General features: G+C 33.1%; 3 protein-coding genes across 3 annotated transcripts; 2 read left to right on the forward strand and 1 right to left on the reverse strand.

Annotated features, from left to right (window-relative positions):
- The first annotated feature begins 666 nt into the window (after nucleotides 1-666).
- Nucleotides 667-6,119, forward strand: LOC144573271 (pescadillo-like protein). The gene is made up of 14 exons (XM_078323009.1): nucleotides 667-829; nucleotides 947-1,032; nucleotides 1,362-1,490; nucleotides 1,628-1,747; nucleotides 2,035-2,160; nucleotides 2,246-2,330; nucleotides 2,794-2,904; nucleotides 2,985-3,078; nucleotides 3,233-3,528; nucleotides 3,655-3,762; nucleotides 4,159-4,280; nucleotides 4,764-4,983; nucleotides 5,345-5,569; nucleotides 5,828-6,119. The coding sequence occupies exons 1-14, from the start codon at nucleotides 803-805 to the stop codon at nucleotides 5,906-5,908; spliced, it is 1,830 nt and encodes a 609-aa protein (XP_078179135.1). The 5' UTR covers nucleotides 667-802; the 3' UTR covers nucleotides 5,909-6,119.
- A 6,302-nt stretch (nucleotides 6,120-12,421) lies between these two features.
- On the forward strand, nucleotides 12,422-13,383 carry LOC144573272 (uncharacterized). Its single transcript, XM_078323011.1, has 2 exons — nucleotides 12,422-12,743; nucleotides 12,929-13,383. Exons 1-2 carry the CDS (start codon nucleotides 12,422-12,424, stop codon nucleotides 13,222-13,224), a joined length of 618 nt encoding a protein of 205 aa, XP_078179137.1. The 3' UTR covers nucleotides 13,225-13,383.
- Nucleotides 13,384-16,321: 2,938 nt separating this feature from the next.
- On the reverse strand, nucleotides 16,322-18,047 carry LOC144573273 (uncharacterized). The gene is made up of 2 exons (XM_078323012.1): nucleotides 17,982-18,047; nucleotides 16,322-16,782 (listed from the first exon to the last, which is right to left on the reverse strand). Exon 2 carries the CDS (start codon nucleotides 16,769-16,771, stop codon nucleotides 16,598-16,600), a length of 174 nt encoding a protein of 57 aa, XP_078179138.1. The 5' UTR covers nucleotides 16,772-16,782; nucleotides 17,982-18,047; the 3' UTR covers nucleotides 16,322-16,597.
- Nucleotides 18,048-22,971: the final 4,924 nt, after the last annotated feature.

Raw genomic sequence — 22,971 nt, forward strand, 5'->3', positions numbered from 1 at the left:
ACCATCAGTAACTTGCTCTTGATTAACTCGCATCTTACTTTTTTTCTTTACTTCTTGTTTGGTTGTGGAGTAAAGTTAACTTAATCCGTATTTAACTCAAATGTTACTCCATCTTACTTCTTCAAATTTACTTCTCGTTTGACTCCTTAAAAATGAAGTAGAGGATTTACTCCACCACTTGCTCCACATTCAAACATAAACAGATTAAGTATGGAGTAAGGGTTTACTTCACCCTTTACTCCATAACCAAACATGAAATTTAAGTTTTTACTGCCAAAGGCCATCATCAATATACCAAGTTTGATAATGATCTATACTTTAAGGCTATTTTAGTTGTTACTTAACTCTAAGGAGGATTAAATTTCTTATTCCAAACTAAAATAACTAATATTATTCTTGTTTGATTGAACTTATTATTAATCATAGCTAAAATTATCGACTATTCAAAAGAGGGAGATTGAGAAATAATTATTTATCTCTGATCATAGACCTTACAAACAAAAGTTAATTTCTCTCTCTAGACAAATTAAATAATTCCATCTAGTTCCTTTTATTTTATTACTCATGTGACAATTAAAACGTAAATTCATTACCTAAATTTTATAACTTAAAAATCAGCCTCACGACTCGTCGTACAAATAGCCTCATAACCTCTGAGACAGATAATCCATCTCCGCCGCAACTTAAAAGCCTGAGGCTTAAGCGTTATACAAAAAGGAAAACCCTAGAAAAACCCCATAGCCTCTCTTCCCGGCGGCTTCCCTCCCCTCCCTCCTCTTCGCACCTATCTCAGTTCGCCACCATGCCTCCGAAGCATTACAGGCCTGCGGTACTCTTCTGACCCTGCCTCTGTTGCACTCTCGAGTTTTGTCTACGGGACATTTTTATTTGTTACTATTTGATGAAGCGCTTACGATTTCTTATTGGATTTGTTTGTTTGGTTTAGGGGAAGAAGAAGGAGGGAAACGCGGCGAAGTATATTACGAGAACTAAAGCGATTAAGTACCTCCAAGTCAGCCTCAGAGTTTTCAGGTCTCTTCGTTCACCATTTCTTATACTAATTTTTGTACATACTTCACAATTTTTAGAGCTGAAAAATTTAATTGGGTACCAGTACCAATTTTGCATTGCTGCAATTTTGCATATCATGAGAATACTTGCATGATGATTTGTATTGTCATAATTGGCCATGTAAATAGAGTGACAAAAAAAAACTGTAGTATCATCCAAATGCAAAGTATTCATGTTATAGAGCTATTGGAAATATATAGGAGTTGATCGTCGGCTTAACTGAGTCATAATTACTTAACCATCAAGTTTAACCTTTGACTCTGATTCTTTTTTTGTTCTATAACTTGCAGGAAATTATGTATACTCAAGGGAATATTCCCTCGTGTACCAAAGAAGAAGTTCGAAGGAAACCACAAAACATACTACAGCACGAAAGACATAAACTTTCTACTTCACGAGCCTCTGTTAGAGAAATTGAGGTACACCTCTTCTTTAAAACGATTTTCAGAAGCAAATATTCTCTTATTTTAATAATGTATCCCATCATGGATTACTGTACAAGTTGGTACTTTTATAAAAAGGTGGTTGATGTGTGTCTCTGGTTTCTCATGTACAGGCAAAGAAGAGCCCATGAGAAGAAGGTTAAAAGGGCAAAAGCAAGGAAAAACAAGGAGCTCGCAGAAAGATTACTTAACAGGATGCCGGGCTATAAGCTTGATACGCTCATTCTTGAGAGGTTCCATTTCTTAACTCAACAACTTTGTTAGAATGTATTTCACTCTACAAGATGGTTCCAGTATGTCTATTCTGTACTGTACTTTCTACCTGAGAATGTTACATAATAATTAAAAACAAAAAAATTGACTCAAAAAAGGCAGGACCTTGATTTCTTCTGTCCTACTTGCATACCTTAATATAACTTTTATTAACTTTGCTTTCTTTATACATGGGGTGGAATGAAATGACATTTTTGTACTTGGGTATGCTGAGAAATTGTTAATCATATTAATTTAATATGTTCAGGTACCCTACATTTATTGATGCTATACGGGACATGGATGATTGTCTCACAATGGTACATCTATTCGCCTCATTGCCGGCCGTTGAAGGAGAACGTATCCAAGTAAACCGTATCCATAAATGCCGCAGGTACGTTAGTAACAGTTTTGTCTGTTTTTGGTGCAATATTTACTCATCTATTAGTTGGTTTACTTATTTTTGTACGTCTTTTAAGGTTGAGCCATGAGTGGCAAGCCTACATTTGTCGGACTCATTCATTGAGGAAGACATTCATATCTGTCAAAGGCGTATATTACCAGGTAAAATTGTACATGTGTGTGATGTTCGCATAGTTCTGTAATGTCTTGTGTTAAGTTTGTAAACATTGAATAAGAATGGGATGAAGAGTGATTGATGATGGATTAATTTATTCCTTCTTGCAAATTTGCAAATAACATCCAGTATTTCTCATTGTTTCATAACAATCAAACTTTGCTTGTTTACTTACTGGTATTCAAGTACGTGTGAACAAAATTCTTAAGCAACTTGTAGTTTACTGAAGAGTCTAGGAGCAAACTTTTCATTCTTTTCTTGACTCAACGTTGACTATTGCACTTACCCATCATTTGCAATTGACTATAGGAAAATATGGTTATTTATTGAAATGGTAGGTTTAAATTCTTTTACAGTAGCACTACCTAGTCCCAAGTCAAACAAAAATAATTTTGAAAGAAGGCCCAGCATCGGTGATAAGAAATCTAACATTCACATGCAATATTATAGGCTGAGGTGCAAGGGCAAAAGATCACATGGTTGACGCCACATGCACTGCAACAAGTGCTAACTCAGGATGTTGACTTTAATATCATGCTCACTTTTCTCGAGTTTTATGAGGTAATTAAGATGTTTAATTTTTCATATGGGTGATCTTTTTGAATCCCAGGCTTTTGATACTCATTTCCTCTGTATGGCAGGCTCTTCTTGGTTTTGTCAACTTCAAGCTTTATCATTCAATCAATGTGAAGTATCCACCCATTTTGGATTCTCGCCTTGAAGCCTTAGCAGCAGGTACATTCCCAAGCAATAAAAAGTGCATGCACAAGACTAGCTAATAAAACATAATATCATTTGTTCAATTTTTAAATTGGTTTCAGATGTGCATGCAAGATAACTAATTGTCAAACCTAATCTATTGTGTTGATTTTATTTTATGTGGTTCCAGAGCTTTATGCTTTGTTTCGGTATGTGGCCACCGGGTCTGCTAGGAAACCTGTTGAGACCCAAACCTCAGGTTTGATAGAGGAGAAAAAGGACACGGAGGAAAAGATGGACCCAAGTGTAGATGAATCTGAACTCCGACTCGCTCAGCTCCAGCACCAGCTACCATCTAATGAACCAGGCACCTTAATGCAGCTTCTGGAAGATTCTAATACTAATGATGATGATGATGATGAAGATCCGGATACGAAGGAGTGCAGAACTCTTTTCAAAAGCTTGAAATTCTTTTTGAGCCGTGAGGTGTGTTTTTTTTTTCAACTGTGTCACTTGCTTCTCTCTTTTCAGATTTACCTACAGCATGAGCTGCAATGGTAGATTTTCTATTTTCAGATTTCATGGCTTTTTAATATGTTTTGTATAAAATAGGTACCAAGAGAGGCTCTTTTATTCATTATACCAGCTTTTGGAGGTGTGGTGTCTTGGGAAGGAGAAGGCGCACCATTTAAAGAAACTGACGAAGACATTGCTTATCAGGTGCTGTTTACAACTTTGTGGTGATATTAGTGATATACTGATATGGGTCTGTCAAACTTAAAAATCTCATCTGAGAAGCAGGCTTTGATTTTGTGATTAGAAAATGTACCTCGTGTTCTTGAAGATAATTGTGGGGTTATCACATGTTTTTGACTTGGTTATCTTATGTCATAATCAATCTACTTAAGCTTAACATATTTTTTTTTACTGATTATACAGAAATATGCATCATTATTTAACATCTATAAGTTTCTCATAAGCAGATGACATTCCCCTTTTTTTGCGGAAAAAGTGGATACTAAATAGCCTGACAACATTAAATAACGTTGATAGTCACCTGTCTTGGGGCATACAAACATGTGGTAATTAAATGATGTATATTTTGGATTCATGCAGATAGTTGATAGGCCGACACAGGGACACAAGTTTCTCTCAAGACATTATGTACAGCCGCAGTGGGTGTTTGATTGTATCAATGCTCGCATCATTTTGCCGACAGATGCATATTTGGTTGGAATGTATGTTCTAGTATAATATAATCTTTCATATAGTCTGGTATCAAGTGTTGCTTGAATTAATGAGCTGCAAGGGGTACCTTTAAATCTGATGGGTCAATTTCACATATATTTTTAAATCTGTAATGATATATCATGTATGTTGCTGCATATGAGAAATATTTTGCTTATTTACATACCCTAGAAAATGTAGAAGTGAAATGTTACCCTAGAAATGTTACTTAGCACGAACATATGTAATATACTCTACCTTCCTCACTGTTTTATTTCTTAAATTTTTTTATGTTGCTCAACTTTTAGTGAATTTTTCCTTTACACAGTGGACTTAAAGAGGGACAATTTGGGAAATTTGATGAAATTGGCAATAGGAACATGTGAGGTTTATCATGTTTCAGAGGGACTCAGTGGATGTATTTTATTTTCCTGGCTTGTGTATGATTAACTTACAGCTATATTTTTAACTTGACACTTTTTATCACTATTCAGGGTTCCACCACCACATCTGTCGCCATTTGTCGATGATGAGGCTGAGGGGTATGTGCCTGAGTATGGCGAGACAATCAAACGACTCCAAACAGCTGCCAAGAAAAACGTGATGCCTTTGCCTGATTTGGGTAACCAAGATATAGCCGACCCTCAAAGCCTCCTTGCTCAAGGAATTATTGACCGAACGCAGGCTAACGAGGCTGCCGAAGAACGCCGAAAGGTAAAAAGAAACAGATTTAAGTTATTATTTATATTGCATATCTGTTTCTAATAGAGATTTGTAGAGTTACTTTGCCCAGCCTCAGATCGTATCTAAATAGTATCAAGGAGTTGACTTTAAGTAACTTGTCTCACGCCTCATTGAATCGGTGCCTCTTTTTTGTCTGGTGGCACGGTAGCAGTATCAGCGATTTTAAATTTGGTCATCTTTATTAGAAATTTTGTCATATTCTAATCAAGAATGACTGTTTAGTCTGCAAATGAGAAATATTTTGCCTATGATGTTAACAGTCATGTCCAGTAGTGTCAGGGGTTAATAGGAGGGATGCTTGTTCTGATTTGTTATTTATTTATATTTTTAGCTGTTATTGCTGGAGAAGCAATACCATGATGAGTTGAAGAAGGAGATGAGTGGAACTACATACTCTTCTTCTCTATCCAACAAGAACTCAGAGAACACTGGTTCAGATGAAATGCAACACCAAGATGAAGATATGGTGCCAGTATCAACTGAGAAGGATGATGAGGATAACCGTGCTAAGCTTTACATGTCACGCAAAAAGAAGGGACTTTTTGAGGCTATGGAGGTAATTTTTTTCTTTTTCATTTACTAGGTTGCCTTGTGTGATACGTGCACTATTCATTATTAAGAATAATGAGGTTGTGGTTTGGGGTTGATTTGGATTTGTTTCAATTTACAGTCTAGATACTTTGGCAAAATTCAGGTGGCATGGGAATTTCAACTTTTTTTGTTGTTTGAAGATATGTTAGAATGATTTTATTTGATTGAAGAGATGAAGTTGTAAGGAATTAATATTCTTTTCTAAAAATTTCTGTTTAAACAGATAAGCAACCAAAGGAAGAAGAGTAAGGTTGAACTCCTCAAAGAAAGGAAAAGAAAAGCTGAATCCAGCAAGACTGGTTGACAAAGACTGGGATAATAGGGGCTGGACTGGAGGGAAGGGATTATGTCATGCAGATGTAACATTAGTAGGTTATGCATCTTCTAGGGGATGGGGTCTATTTAACAATTTTGTTTATTGCATTTGCTCGTCTTTACATTGAGACACCTTGTACCATTGCCTTCTGGTAATGTACCTTAAATTTTGTGTTATGTGATCTTTTTTTTCTTTTCTCTATAGCAATATGATAGCATTGCAGCGATAATGTAACGATGTTATAACTTGTCAGGGATTAAAAGATTAAACTGTATTACATCTTGCCTCTTTTGCAATACCATAGCAATATGATAGCATTTCTTGTTCCAACTTCTAGGTTTTGATGTCACTTCCGTGTTGGATATCTCATCTCTGCCAATTGAAGCTCATAATAATTTTTTTTGCTTTGCATCTCATAATAGTAGCCAATTAGCTAATGGATTTGAACATGGTTAAATATATAAATCTGATTACCCTTGTTCTAGTCAGAAATCTTGAATTCGTCCTTGAAATATCTCATAAAATTATCAAAATTGAGATACTTTTGAAACATTTCGAAATACCTTAAAAGGATTTGAAATATCTCATAAAATTATCAAAATTGAGATACTTTTGAAACATTTCGAAATACCTTAAAAGGATTGTAAATGTCCGGTTATCTTCCTATCTAGTGACACTACTAGAGTGCTCCAAACACATTCAGTTGGAGTGTTGTATTAGGGTTCTGATAGGATCATGTTCTTAAGGCCCTTTTGCTTAAATATGGGTCACAAACAAGGCCGGGATTAGGACCTTGTTGTTGAGAGGCTAACCCGGGATACAATGCAAAGCTCGTGATTGAAACCTATTACGATGAAAACTCAGAATTGACCGACTTAAATGGGCCGAGATAGCTCGTATCTCGCGGCTTAAAGCCCTGAAGTTGCCCCTGGGATGACAACCGCTCATAACCGATCGCGATGTCGGTTATGGCATAACCGTTCACGACGTCGCATAACTGTTGGTTATGTTATGACCACACATGATTTCATAACCAACCCACGAACTGGCTTATCCTACATTGGTGTGGCGGTACGTAGGTTATACTATATAAAGCCCTCCCTTTGACAGGAAAAGGGTGAACCACAAGCAATACACGCTTAGACACTTACACCCTTAGAGATGAGTTTGGCTAATATAACATTAGTGTCATTTTAGCCTATATAACACCAACTCTGAAACCTACAAATCGACTTTGAACGACTAATCCAAACCGTTCAAATCGATTTACATTATGAGTGATGCGTTTACATACAATTTTTTTTTTATATTTTCGAGTTATTTTAGTATCAAATCAAGCTATAAAAATATTGAAAAATGAATGTATTAAAATTAACTTAAAAACTCACACATTTGACCGCTTGACTTAATACTAAATAAATTCGAAAAGTTGTAAATTTTGCATGTAAACGCACAACTAATGAAGTAGATCGGTTTGAACGGTTTGGATTCACCGTTTGAAATCGATTTGATTGGTTTTAGAGTTGGTGTTATATAGGTTGAAATGACACTAATGTTATACTAGCCAAACTCCTTAGAGATATCAGATAGGAAAGAGTCTGATATCTCTGAGATCATCCCTTAGTCTCCGAGGTCACCCTCCGACTTCCAAGATCTAAGATACGAGATCATCCCTTGATCTCCCCGAGTTAGTCATTCCTCGGCCTGCGATTTCGAGCAGGACGAGCCCAATCCAAACCCTTTTTAGCATACGACCTGCTATCCCGAGTTAGCCCGTATCAATGCTAATTTACGCTAATATGAAAAAAATATGTTATTCGGATAAAATATGCTAAAAAAAGCAAAAATATAGTAACTTGGCTTAAAATACGCTATTAGGGTAAAAATATGCTAAATTATAATTACGGTAAAAATATGTTATTTAGGTCAAATATGATAAAACAAGCAAAATTATACTCAAATATGATAAAATATACTAATTGCGGTAAAAATATGCTAAATTAAGCTAATATGAAAAAATAAGTTATTCGGGTAAAATATGCTAAAACAAGCAAAAATAATACTCAAATATGCTAAAAATATGCTCAAATATCCTCAAATATGCTCATTGCGGTAAAAATATGCTTACTCGGATCAAATTGCAGTCAAAATACGTTAATTTTGCTAATTACGATAAAAATATGCTTATTCAGGTCAAATATGTCAAAACAAGCAAAAATATACTCAAATATGCTAAAATACGCTAATATGAAAAAAATAAGTTATTCGGGTAAAATATGTTAAAAATATGCTCAAATACACTAACTCCGGTAAAAATATGCTTACTCGGGTCAAATTGTAGTCAAAATATGCCAATTACTGTAAAAATATGCTAATTACGGTAAAAATATGCTTATTCGGGTCAAATATGTCAAAACAAGAAAAAATATACTCAAATATGCTAAAATACGTTAATTGTAGTAAAAATATGCTAAAATACGCTAATATGAAAATAATAAGTTATTCGGGTAAAATATGCTAAAACAAGCAAAAATATACTCAAATATGCTAAAAATATGCTTACTTGGGTCAAATTGCAGTCAAAATACGCTAATTTTGCTAATTACGGTAAAAATATGTTTATTCGGGTAATATACCAAAACAAGCAAAAATATACTCAAATATGCAAAAATATGCTAAAATGCGCTAATTGCAGTAAAAATATGCTAAAATACGTTAATATAAAAAAATATGTTATTCGAGTAAAATATGCTAAAACAAGTAAAAATATCCAAAATAAAATTAAAACTAACTTTGGTACCATAATTATCACTAATTACAAATAATTTTGGTATCTACATTAACACTAATTACTACTAAATTGGTACCATAATTAATTAACCCTAATTATAACTAATTGACAATAATTAACACTAACTCTACTAACTAAATATAATTAATACTAATCAAAACTATATTATACTAATTTGGTACATTAAAACTACATTATATCTTAATTGGACTAATCTACAATATTTACACTACGAATGAAATTTTAAAAAAGTATAGAGGCTTATTTGCAAATATGCTGAAGAGAGCAGAAAAATGGGAGAAAATCCGGATTTGATGAGAGAGATCAAAATTTGAGAAAATGAAATGGGAGGAGAGAGAGTGTGCTACCCATGCCTATATATAGCCTCGGGACGTGTATTTATTCCATGGTTTGGAATAAAAATTCCGAGCCGTGTATTTATTCCACGGTTTGGAATTAAAAATCAGAACCGTGTATTTTTTTCCACGTTTTGGGTATTTTTAAAATTTTGGCTGAACCATAGTTATTTTTAATAAAATATTTTTTAAAATGGGTAAAAATAAAAATGTCGGGTGTTCCTAAGTTCACTGAGTCTCTTTGTGAACTCAACTCTAAAAACTATCCGATTAACTTCAAACGATGAAACTAAACCGTTGAAATTTTTCTACCTTACAAGTAATGCATCTACATATATGTTTTTTTAAATTTTAAATTAATTTTGTATAGAGTCAAGTGGTCAAAAAGTGTCCAAAAAATGAATGCATTAAAATTAATTTATAAATTTTCTAATTTTGACCACTTAATTTTATACTAAATTAATTCGAAACAATGAAATTAACTCGTAAATAGAAGGATTTTGACGGTTTGAATTTGTTGTTTGAAACCAATTTGATAGATTTTAAAATTGAGTTCACAAAATAAATTAATGAACTTAAAAACACCCTAGTTCTACTCCTGTCATAATTATAAATGATATATTGATTTTTGTGCAATCAATTTACTTGAATGCATTTTACAACTCGTTTTGTGCGTATTTTGATACTTTTTTTTATTAATTTGGGTCTAATTTCTAGCCATAAAATCTCCATAAACAGCAATTAATTTTCAAATATTATCATATACGTGTTTAGAAAAAAAAAACTATGTGCTGATTAAAATAAAGTGGACAAAATTAAATTTAGTAAAAATGTATGTCATTAGATAGCAAGGTTTTAAATAACGATTATTGCGTTATAGCGGAAAAACTAAAAAAAAGCCATTGCGAATAGCATAACTATAATCAAACCTATCCTACATAGCTTTTTTTATTTTAAAAAATATATTTTATATTTATACTAATTATCAACATTATCTAAAGTCTCGTAAAATAATAAATAATATAAAATTGATTAAGAAATTAGGATATTCATATTGAACCGGTCTAAAGTTCAAATTGCTATTTAAAATATCTCTAATAATATCGTAAACTATCTATCTTTTTTCATTCAAAATAACCTAAGGATGACATAAACTATATGTTTTTTCTATTAAAAAAATATAGGCATTATTGAATAAACTATCTATCTTTTTTATATCTAATAACAAAATTAATCTCGACCTTAAAAAAATTAATCTTTAAAATTAATTTTTAGTTTCAGTCTTTATATAAAAGCTTATGTACCGTAGTGTGAGCTATAGCGTGTAGCGCAAATACTGTTATTACCGTTATAGCTGTCGTAGCTAAAATAGTGAACTTTTATCCCATAGTGTAGTATTCAAGGTCTGAAAACACTATAGCGCGCTATTTAGAATACTGTTAGATAGCATGCACACGCCTTAACCAATTATATGGGTCCAAAGTATCGTTTATATTTATAAATGCCAATCTTTTTTTCTTTTCTTTTTTTAAATCTTCGCAGAGACTACAAAATATCAGAGAGAATCGAACTCTCAATCTTTAAGTTACTAATCATCATATAATTTTTTTTCCCTAATCTCTTTTCATAAACGCCAATTTGAAGAGAAAATTTATGATTTCTGAAAAAAAATCTTATTGTACAAAGAATAATTACTTTATGAAAAAAAAACTTTTATTGTGCTAGTTCATTTCCTTGGTTTTCTTTCTTTTCTATATTTTGGCACGTCACTTAGTTCATTTTCAACAGGATCTTATTCTCATAAATGATAAACCTTTTTTTTTTCTCTCTCACAGAATATTTTCCATTAAAAAGTAATGGCGCTCAGGCGCTGGATTATTGCTCACAGAATAAGCGAATAACCTTTTGTCAATAAAGACAAAAGTAGATGCACTGCTGAACGCAATAACGACATCGGTATCCCAAGAAGAGGATAATATTAATAACATAAATTGATATCGGCAGTGTGATGTGAAATGGGTTAAGATTTGGATATCTAGTGCAACTTAAAATTCCGAGATCCAAGAATAGAAAACTCTAATACAAATTTGCCGTGTTTTTTTTTTCCAGAAAATTAATATTTACAAATGAAGTAATCAACAACTCCGGATCACAAGCGTCACATATCGAATTTCTCGTGGTTTGACCCTGTACGAAGTACGAACACGTTTTATAATCAAAATTTAGAATCGCAAAGAGGTAACTCACCAATACAGCACAGATGAACGTCACAAAAGATCCCTCTTGACTACTGCGGGCACCGAGTCACGTCACGTCGGCTCCTACGCGTTTGGACACGAGTGCGTATCCTCTGAGATATCTCACATTTTTGCGTGACCAACGTGTCCGATGCCTATTCGGCGAAAGCGCGGGGGCCAGTATTATTTTGGCTTTGTGATTCGTGCAGAACGTACTTAAATGGTTGATATTTTCCAGAATGTCACGCAAAATATGAGGTATCTCAGAGGATGCGAATTGTTTGGACACCACGCCTATTAATAAAATAATGAATTCTACTAGCAGAAAATATCCAATCGGGAAAAAAAAAAGTCTGTTTTAGAGCTACCACGTCGGATAGTAAAAAGTTGGTATAATTTCTGAGTCGGTATAACCTTGTCAAACGACACGTTATTTTCTTCTTTAAGAACCCGAGCGCTGCTCATATATATCGATTCAATTTTCAACAGGCCTTGATCGGACAGCGTTTTCGTCGGAATTTTTGTGAGATTTCTCTCGTCTTTATCCTCTTCTTTTGTCTTTTTATTAAATTAAGTACTGTCTACTTCATCAATCGTTGTTTATCTTGTTGATGTAAATCGTTTAAGAATTTCTCCTGAAATTCCCTCCTCTTTTTGTTGCTGGGAAACTTCCATTAGGTATTGAGGGGAAAGTTAAATTGGTCAATTTTGTTAAGATTCTCAAAACTCAGAGGGTGAAACCTAAAAATATTCTTACCTCAAAAAAAAAAACAAATGGTTGTTTTGTGAATTTCAATTACGGAGTCAATTTGTTGTTATTGTGAATTGATTAAAGGGTCAAAGGTGACTCGGTTTAAAAGGAGATGATAAATGTCAAATATTCTAATCTACCTTGTTTTCTCAAATTGAGAATGTTCATACCATTTTCGGATTACCAACAAATATGAGATCAACTAATGCGCAAGTTATGATTCAAGACTAATGCAAAATCTTCATAGGCAAAACTTGTCCATATAACATCTTTGCAAAGTGCAAAAATAGCCTGTTTCTGGAACTTGTCTCTAACCCAAACCACAATTCTCTTCTTCCATAGCAAAAACAAACTATTTAGCACAAAATGGGAGGTGGTAAGGACAAACAAGGGAACGAAGGCGGGTATGAAGGGAGCGGCGAGAGGGGGTTCATGTCAGAGATGATGCACGGCATGGGGGGGCAGTCACATGGATACCCACAGCAACAAGGATACCCGCAGCAACATGGATACCCGCAGCAACATGGATACCCGCAACAAGGTTACCCACCTCAAGGTTATCCTCCTCAGGGATACCCACCGGCGCCAGGTGGATATCCACCTGCTCAGGGAGGCTATCCGCCAGCTCCAGGGGGATACCCCCCTGCACAAGGCTATGGTGGATACCCACCCGCTTCTTCGCACCAAGGTATACATTGATTTGTAGCTTATGTTTATGCAATGTAATTTTTTGTAAAATGAAATCAGATGAACAAAAGCCCTTTTTAAACTATTTACTCTGATTTAAGTGCCTGCCTGCCTTGAATTAGCGTTGGCCTTGCAATGAATTGTAAAGCCTTCTGTGCTGATTCAATAGATTTGAATAATTTGTAGGACATGGATCTAGTGGTGGTCATGGTGGAATGGGAGGAATGCTAGCTGGAGGTGCAGCTGCTGCAGCAGCTGCATATGGGGTCCATAATTTGACAAAGCCACATGGAACTAGCCAAGGGTATGGCGGAGGCGGATATGGCCATGCTGCGATGAACCATGGTGGGGGCTTTGGCCAAGGGGGCTATGGCGGCCATGGGGGCTACGGCCATGGTGGCCATGGGAAGTTCAAGCAAGGCAAGCACGGCAAGTTCAAGCACGGGAAGCACCACGGTGGTAAATTCAAGAAATGGAAGTAAATAGTGAAGCCCCTTTTATAAGATAAATATCTAGTCTGGAAATCTTATGGTTTTTCTGGTGTGTATCCGTTGCTCTGCTTGGCATTTTATTTTCTTTCTCCTTTTTTAAATAATGAGAAATTCTAGTGATTGTGAAATATCATATCTATTTATGTTGAATTCTTGACTTTTAGATAGAATATTTGATGTTACTGGTATCTGCTGCTTATACAATGTTAAGTTTGTTCAACAATTAGATATGCACCAAAGCAGCATAGTGATTGTGAAATATATATATCTATTTGATGTGGAATTGTTGACTTTTAGATAAGAATTTAAAATGGTACTGTTTTCTGCTGGTTTATTCAACAATTAGATATTCACTAAATCCAGCATAACTGACAAATGTTATTCGGATTGGTGTAGTTTTGTTATGTATTATCAAATGTGTTCATTGTTATTCTGATTGGTATAGTTTTGTTATACATTATCAAATGTGAAATGTGTACCTTGTTATTCTGATTAGTGTTTATATTTTATCCTACGTTGTTTCTGAATTTGATCCGATCTCTTGTTTTACTGCAATACTTTTGTGGACTGGCCTAAATATTTAGATGTAGTTTGGCAATTATTATATGTTGTCATTGGCAATAAGACTTAGCTGTATTTAAGGCAACTCCTAAAAAGAAATTATAAATCATTTGGTCGTTAAAATCCTATAACAGCAATTTTGCCTAAATGAACCATTTGATAGTGCAACTATCCCTCATCAAAACGGCAAGTACCAGTATATCAGAAAAGGACAACAATAATTGGTCAAACCAGCCAAGACATGTCTACTGGTACTTTAAAGAACATGATCACAGCCGTACCAACCAACCACCAGCAATAATGTACTTATGCATGGACTTGATTAGAGTTGAAATTTTCCAATACAATTCTTATTATTAAATGCAAAATTATTATATTCCCATGGATGCCTTATCACTATGCATGTATCCTAATTGTCAAAGGCTACCCGGTCTTGGGACTTCGCTGGAATCAACAAAGTGTTCCAGATAATATGGTTGGAAATTTATAATCTGATCCCTCTTATTAATTAATAAGACGGTGCTCTCAATGAGGAATTGAGGATCACCCTTCGCACATTGTTACACAGAATTGACCGTTCATTTAATTTAACGGCTGTGATTAAATCTCTTCCATCTGAACTACTAATCCCTCTCGTGCTGTCAGATGAAAATGTAAAGTTCTCTAATTAGGGGTGCAAACGGGTCGGATATTATCCGACCGTATCCGAAAATTTGATACGAATATCCGATATTCGAATATCTTTGTGAATACAGATACAGATATGGTTTTAAATTTTAATTATCCGTATCCGAATAATAGATATATACTATATGAGGAGGGATCAAGTTACAACAATTTTTGAATTTTTGAGTTACAACAAGCATTTTCTACATTTTTAAAGTCCAAATCGTCGATCCAAACCGTTAGATGTGATCTCTACAATAAAATGTGCGACCAAATTTTACATTTTTTGGAATTTTACTATTTATCAAGATGGGTACAAAAACTAGTCAAATGCAAACCATTGAATTTTGTACTCATCTTAATAAATAGTAAACAAATTCCAAAAAATGTAAAATTTGGTTTCCAAGCACATTTTATTGTAGATATCACATCTAACGGTTTGGATCGACGATTTGGACTTTGAAAATGTAAAAAATGTTTGTTGTAACTCAAAAATTGTTGTGACTTGATCCCTCATACTATATAGTTTAAGAGGAGGGTTCAAATGCCTCCATCTCTCTCTATCATTTTCAAAGTTCAAAAAGTCGATCCGAACCGCTCAACCTAACCTCCATACTAAAATATGTTTGGAGACCAAATTTTATATTTTTAGGAATTTTTTTACTATTTGTTTAGATAGGTACAAAATCAGTAAATCTGAACCATCTAAAAATAGTATTTTTGTACCTATCTAAAAAAATAGTAAAAAAATTCCTAAAAATATAAAATTTGGTCTCCAAACATATTTTAGTATGGAGGTTAGGTTGAGCGGTTCGGATCGACTGTTTGAACTTTGAAAATGATGGAGAGAGATGGAGGCATGATGGAGGCACAAAAACATGGAGGCATTTGAACCCTCCTCATAGTTTAATATATATTATGAAAAAAAATTATGTTATTTACTATTATAAAAAGAAGATATCTGTATCCGTATCCATCTAATATCCGATCCGTATCCATATCTGGAAAATAAAAACGAATACGAATATAGTTTTACCACTATCCGATCTGTTTGCACCCCTAGTTCTCTTTGAATCTGTGGAATTTAAATAACTTTACGGTGCTTATATTTCTTACCAAATCCAACTGATCAAAAGAAATTGAAAATAACATCTTCTCACATCATAGACCTCTCCTAACTTGATTTTGGACTCACTTTACAATGCTTATTTCTCTTGATTTCAAACATAAAATACTCAAGCACTTGAAAGAGATAAAACCAAAAGCTAAGAAAATTATTACATAAACAAAATGAGATAAAATGGGTTTGCAGATGTAATCATTTTAAAAGCTAAGAAACTGGTGTTCTTTTGTGAATCACCATTTTCCAAATTATAAAATCTATTCACAGATGTTCTTTTCTGAATCACCATTTTCCATTCTACTCTCTCTACATGCTTTCAAGTTTTCCTTTTTCCATTTGAAATATTGGTTCTTCAAGGATTAATTTTTGTTTACTTGAGATTTTAATTTTTCTTATTTTGGTCACCTGAATGTATAAGCTTGCGTACACTATTATTTGAATGGAACTTCTCAGTACAGATCTTTATAGTAGAAAGCAAGTTTGCTGGTTGATATGATAAGTGTTTTTATTGGTAAAAAGGAGAAATAGACGTCCATAAAAGATATATTTTCGTTGGGATGGTTCATACAACATAACAAAGAAAATTTGAGTTGTCAACATAGTTAAAAACAAACAAGAAATAGCCTATTTCACCACAGCATGTCAAGTGAGGGGAAAAAAAGGTTTATGGAGAATATTAATCGGTATCGTTCAATTCAATCAATCATTAAATTTACTACATTGCAAATATTCCAGCCCTCGAGAGGATATAAATCCATGTATTGGAAAGTATAACTCTTGTCTTTTCCAAAATGAAACAAGCGTTAAAACAATACCTGCTTCACTTTCTGATTCTTATTTTACAAAAGTTTGCTAAGGTAGAGACTGATCGGATAATGGTCAAACCGTATCTGTATATTAGAGACAAACTTGGATAAGGATATGGATAGTGCCACATTTCTCAAATTTTCTTACACAGACATATGAAAGTAGAAAAGAAAAAACCTGTGTTAACAAACAAGAAAAGACATGGTTTTATTCTCGGTCTTTTTTCTCGTTCTTTTTTCGATAGGCCTCTTCGACCTGTTTGGCATCAGAGAGCCAAGCTTCTGCAATCTTAGTCAATTTAGGAACATTGTAATTTTGAGCAATGTATATACCACAAACCGTTCCCACCGTAAATGAGAAACTGCTCTTGATAATTCCCATTTTACCCTTCTCTGCATTTTATAAGAGAAATACCAATAAGACAATTTCACATAAAAAAGGAACATTGGTACAGAAAGCTTGCAGATTTACATAACATACAGTGATGCCAGTACCAACGGGACAATGCATACTGAAACAGTTGATGCCAGTACAAACCATCCATTGTAAAACAAATGAATTACGATAAACTCCATATAGCTAACAGTTGGTACAAGTGCCAAATGACCATGTAAAACCAATACTGGTAAAATGCTGAAACAAAACACTGAACTGGTAATCTAAAATCCATACTGGTACAGGTACAGTGAAGACCTGTGCATGCCAGCACATAGCAGCTATTGTACAACCAATACTGGTCAAATGTTGCTTGCTACAATGGTTTGACAAATTCTATCCATGGATTTTAAACTAAACTTTAATTTTGAAAGTTGTTAAGATTGTCAAAATAAAGAATTGAAGTGATCCTCCTCTATATATGTACACTTTCACATCAATTGTCTGGTATCATTTTGATAGAATTTGGTTGTCCTTGAATAAAATATAAATTTTTCAAAAGTATATGAAATAAAATCACCCTTTCAATAAAATATAAAAGTATCTGATAAGCACATTTCAGGTGGTCGGCAATAGCTGCGCAGTTACCAGGAAGAACAGATAATGAAATAAAAAACTGCTGGAATTCATTTCTCAAGAAAAGAGTTGAAAAGAAATCCACCGAGCATGACACAAGTCGATCAACACCAAATCCTAGCACCACAACATACGAAGAAACTGTATCAAATGCAATCGAGGGATCAAGCTCAAATAATAGCTCTACTGCAGTGACTAAATGCTTCAGTCTGGAAATTGATTTGGTTTCGGACCCTTTTATACAATCTTTAATGGATCCAAGCTCGTCGTATGAAAATGAAATGGATGCCAATGAATTTGTATCTTATGGTAGTACTAATTTCTAATTTTGTAGTACTGAATGAATGGAGAAATTTTGTAGTACTAATTTCTTCCGATTAGGTGGTGATTTCCAAACAGACTTGCCGAAAGCATTTTGAAAAATCTATCGATCGTCACTGATAGCTGCTATCAGTTTTTCAAAAAAAAAAGAAAAATCTATCGATCGGAAGTCCAGGATCCTATTATTGCGCGATTTTCCAAGCCGACTTCGTTTGATTTTGATTTTAGTGAAAGAACGCTTGAATTGGAAGAAACTCACCTTAATGCCGATTCTTCCTCCCTACTGTTTGTTTCCGACTGATTGATTCTTCCGATTGGATTTTTGATCCTCGAGCTCAGTAGGCTACTAGGCTTGCCTTCCGAAGAGAAAACGAAACAATTTTGGGCCGGGCCGTATATTAAGAGCTTCTTCCGATTGGACTTTTGATCCTCAGACTCAGTAGGCTACTAGGGTTGCCTTTCGAAGCGAAAAGAACCAATTTTGGGCCGGGCCGTATATTAAGAGCTTCTTCCGATTGGACTTTTGATCCTCAATCTTAGTAGGCTAACAGGCTTGCCTTTCGAAGAGAAAAGAAACAATTTTGGGCCGGGCCGTATATTAAGAGCTTCTATTGGCAGCTATTAGTTTTCGAGTTGGGCTATGATAATATGCAAATTATAGATTCGTACTATAAATTATATTTTTATTATAAAATTTTGAAGAGTTGATCTCTGAATTATTTAATATGATCTTTTATTTGAAAATAAATTTGGAGTAAATTTTTTTTTAAAAAAATATTGTTTTTTAGACAGATAGAAAATTACTTGACTTAAAAAAATTTGACCATCCGAATTCCGAAAGCAGTGATTTCTACATATCTAAAAAAGTAATAAATATTCTGTAAAATATAAAATTTGATCTCCAAATGCATTTTTTTATAAAATCAACTTATTTAAAAATCAATGTTTAACCAACATATCTATTTTTTGTTCGGGGCCCAGCTCAAAACGCAGTTCCACTACTAATAATTAGTACAACAAAATTTCCCGAGATTTTTTTATATACCATAATAATAAAAAAAATTAAACCACAACACTCTCGTTTGACTAGAATTCCATCTTTACTCATACCACAGATTGGCTCTGCGGCCCCACATTTTTTTTTTAAGATTCTGAAATCATGTAGTTTGGGAGAGTTTGAATTTTTGAATCATAAATGTAACAATAATTTATTGAAAACATCAACAAAAACACAAAATACTTTATAACTACATTTTAGAAGATTTGCATAGATAATTTTTGAAATATCTCTTTGATTTTTTTTTAAATTATCGTGTAAAGGAAATATATTGAACGATCATATATAATTTCAATGATCTTTGAATAATAAATGAAACCGTAATCCATTAAAAAAAATAAGAAAATACACACAATAAATAGTAAATGCATTTTAAAATAATTATATGGCTAATTCTTGAATAATCTCTTAGGCTTCTGAAAAAAAATTAATACCGGTCGTTGTATATCTACTGTTGATAGAAAACTTAAACTGAATTTTTGAGACACTAACGACGTCCCCGACCATCTCGTCCCCCCCCCCCTTTTCCGAATTGGAGTCGTACGCGCAAATCTGACTTTCCTTGCTAAAGTTATGGCTATTTAAAGTTTATAAAAAAAAAACGATGCTTTCGTGCAAAAACACCAATAACGCACCGATGCTTTATGCCCGGCTTAAAGACGGCAAAAGTGTATCGATATTTCATTGCCAAAACATCAATGACGCACTCACAAATTGGCCATAACTCTATTTTTTTGCAGAAATGTTTTTTTTTTTGTCTTGTAGTTATAAATGCTCCTTAAAAAAAAAGTGGGGTCGGAAATTGGTTGTGCGGCCTCCCAAAAATGGGGTCACACAGCCAATCTGCAGCCTGGATAATTATCAAATTTTGACCAAACGAGGGTGTTTTGGTTTATTTTTTTTTTGGAATATGGTATAAATAAAAATTTCGGCAAAATTTCTCCATACATTCAGTATTTCTGAAAAATTACAAATCAATCGATTTATATAAACATAATCTGTTGAATGAAAGGTTCACATTGATTTTTTTTTTTTTATTATATGAAATGACTTGATCAAGCACACTCTGCATTATTTTCTTTCCACATGGGTGGCTATTTTGTTTTTAAATAGTCATACTTTTAAGTCTAAAATTAAATTATCCGAAGTTCAGAAATCAATTTTGTAGAAATAGATAGGAGAAAGAAGTATTTCCGACTCAACATAATTTTTTTTGACAAAAACAACAAAAGAAAATATGGCATAAAAATTGTTCTGAAACAGTAAAACTGCAGTGCAATAACAATTTGTCACCCCCTTTAATACTCAAGCTTTTACATGTATTTAGGACAATATTTAATACTTATTAGTGAAGGGTCCCACATTCGAAGTTAAAGGGTCCCACAATATTTAATACATTCTCTGAGTGAGCAAAGTAGGTTCTAAAGTTAAGAATTTTTTTAATAAATATTTAAAATTTAGAAAAATTGACTTCATAGTTTATTTCAAGGCCAGTGTGCCCTTACAAACGTTTAAAATAGCCCATTTTCTCATCAAAATATCATAATATCTAAAATTTCCAAAAAAAAAACTGAATATTATTTCTTCTATCTCATTTTACTTATTTAATCTCTTATTTAATTATTTTAAAATTATAATTGATAAATATGTTCTTTAATTTTAAATAAAAGTGTCATTTACTTCTAATTGTCTCCTTATTCTCTATACTTCACACATTAAAATTGATGTAAGCATAATGGGGCCATATGGATGAGCACACTATAAATTTTCCCTTATTTGAAAATTGTTGGTGATCTATCGATACTGATCGATTTAAATATAATTAAATACTTCACCTCTAATTTTTACTTCAAAAAATATTTTTGAACAGTAATTCGATTTATTAGTTCGGTCTGTACTTCGGTTGATTGAATTATTTGAACATTTCGATTTACATTTATACAAAATATATAAAAAAAATTGTTGACCAAATTTAATTCCATTGAAGCAAAAATTCATTACTCAATCTAAAATGCCATCAGTAATATAATCTAATTTATTTTAGTGGTATCAAATCCAAGAAGGATAAAGCTAGCGACTACTACAGTCAAACTCTGATTTGGCCTCTTTCGACAGGTTGTCAGAAACTCAGAACCCTTGCATTAGCTCATTATTTGAATTTGAATCCGGACCATTCGAATTAACCAATTTAGTTCAAGTCTGTAGTGCTCGGGTTTTTTAAAATTCGTGTCAACATGTAACGCACCGAATGAATTCAAACTTCAAATGTACTTTAGGTCTTTATTTTTTAAAATAAAAATTAGAAGTCAAGTATTTCACTATTTCGTATCTAAAAAAAATTATTTAGATTTTAAACTTGTGATTTTTTTACCACTAAAGCAAATGCAAATTTCTCATCACTGTGAAATTTTAAGTAATAACTAATAATACAAGTATAAATTTGAAAATTTCTATATTCAGATGTAGTAAAACTAGCTTGACTTCCGAATTGATGAACATAACTCAAAAATCCCTCGTATGAGCAAAGTTAACGCGTGTTATGCTCATCAAGAAGGTTTGATAAGTATAACTCTAAAATCTATCAGATTTACTTCAAATTATGAATTCAAACAGTTTGACGAGTGATGCGTGTACATACATAATTTAAAATTTTTCGAATTCATTTAGTACAAAGTCAAACTGTCAAAAAACAATGAAAAATAAATACATTAAAATAACTCACAAAACTTCATTTTTTTATACCACTTGACTTTATATTGAACAAATTTTAAAATTTTGCATATACAAACTTGACTCGTAAAGTATATTGGTTTCGACGGTTAATATTTACCATTTGAAACCAATTCTTTAAATATTCGAGTTATGCTCACCACCCTTTTTAGTCACCATAGACACTAGTTTTATCTTTCATATGTATAATATTACAACACTAACATTATTTACTAATATTTCTCGATTTATTCGATTTTTCAGTTTATATTATTTTTAATTGTCAAAATCGAACTGAACCAAACAAATCTAACAACCGAATTGTTTTATTCAAAATAAATTTAATTTGATTAAAACCAAGTAAACCCTACCATTTATATACATCTAATCATAAATGAAGAATAATTCAAATACCTCTATTTTTTTAACCTCAGTTATGCTTTTATTTTTAAAATTACTTTAACTTAAATTTTAAAACTTAAATATCAAAACTAAACCGTTAAATATGATCTACATCATTTTTTCCGTACACACATAAAAGATCACAACATTTCAATTTTATTTTAATAATATCAAGAGCTCGCAAAATTACACCAATGTGGATAAATTTTGTACATTGATTTTTTCAACTAATTGATTCATATAAAATAAATATTAAAAAATAATAACCTTTTACGTTCATGCAGAAAAAATAATATAGCTAATATTAAATTATTTTATTTCGAAATATAAATTTTAAATTTTTTGTTATTAAAAAATTAAAAATTAAAAGTATGACAGAGGCATTTAAACCCTCCTCATCATAATTATGACATTCTTTTTCATATACGGATGCATCAACTACGTACTGTGTATATATAATTGTGTAATTAATTAAGTAGTTGGTCAAGGTGTAAATTACGGAAAGAGATGAAAAGAGTGTAGCCGTAGCCTCTAGGGACTGCCAAATCCATGTGCAATTTACTGTTATTTTGATTTGCTTTCTGATTTGGTTTTATTTTGAGTTATGCTCAGTCAGGACTTCAGGGGGAGTACAGGAAAAAAACTGTTCTGGCATGTCCGGAAAAAGAATTTAAAAAAAAAAGAAGAAGCTCCAACCTAGTCAAAAACTAGAGTTTGAATAAAACCCGGGTCGGGTATACCCGACCATACCCGCTGCTCGGGGTATCCGTGCCCGAGCCCGGGTATGGGTCGGGTACGGGCAAAAACCGGACGGGACCCGTTATTTTGGACCAATACCCGACCATACCCTACCCGAGTTTACCCGTACCCGACTAAACCCGTACCCGTATACCCGACCACTGTTCATCCCATTTCAAAATTCAAAAAATCTGATTTTTTCCCCCCCAAACCAACAAAAAAAACTAGAAAAAAACCAGAAAAAAAAAACCAACAAAAAAACAAAAACAAAAAAACCAAAAAAAAAAACAAAAAAAAAAAACAAAAAAAAAACCAACAAAAAAACCAGCAAAAAAAAAAACCA

This window comes from Carex rostrata, chromosome 21 (genome assembly GCF_964058835.1).
Source record: "Carex rostrata chromosome 21, lpCarRost1.2, whole genome shotgun sequence".
Taxonomy (NCBI): Eukaryota; Viridiplantae; Streptophyta; class Magnoliopsida; order Poales; family Cyperaceae; genus Carex; species Carex rostrata.

Bases quoted from the DNA above. Each gene is read 5' to 3' on its own strand.
- LOC144573273 (XM_078323012.1), bottom strand. From the start codon at position 16,771: ATGGGAATTATCAAGAGCAGTTTCTCATTTACGGTGGGAACGGTTTGT.
- LOC144573271 (XM_078323009.1), top strand. From the start codon at position 803: ATGCCTCCGAAGCATTACAGGCCTGCG. The intron at 1,033-1,361 runs GTCTCTTCGTTC...TATAACTTGCAG, and splicing joins GTCAGCCTCAGAGTTTTCAG to GAAATTATGTATACTCAAGG. The intron at 2,161-2,245 runs GTACGTTAGTAA...ACGTCTTTTAAG, and splicing joins CGTATCCATAAATGCCGCAG to GTTGAGCCATGAGTGGCAAG.
- LOC144573272 (XM_078323011.1), top strand. From the start codon at position 12,422: ATGGGAGGTGGTAAGGACAAACAAGGGAACGAAGGCGGGTATGAAGGG. The intron at 12,744-12,928 runs GTATACATTGAT...AATAATTTGTAG, and splicing joins ACCCGCTTCTTCGCACCAAG to GACATGGATCTAGTGGTGGT.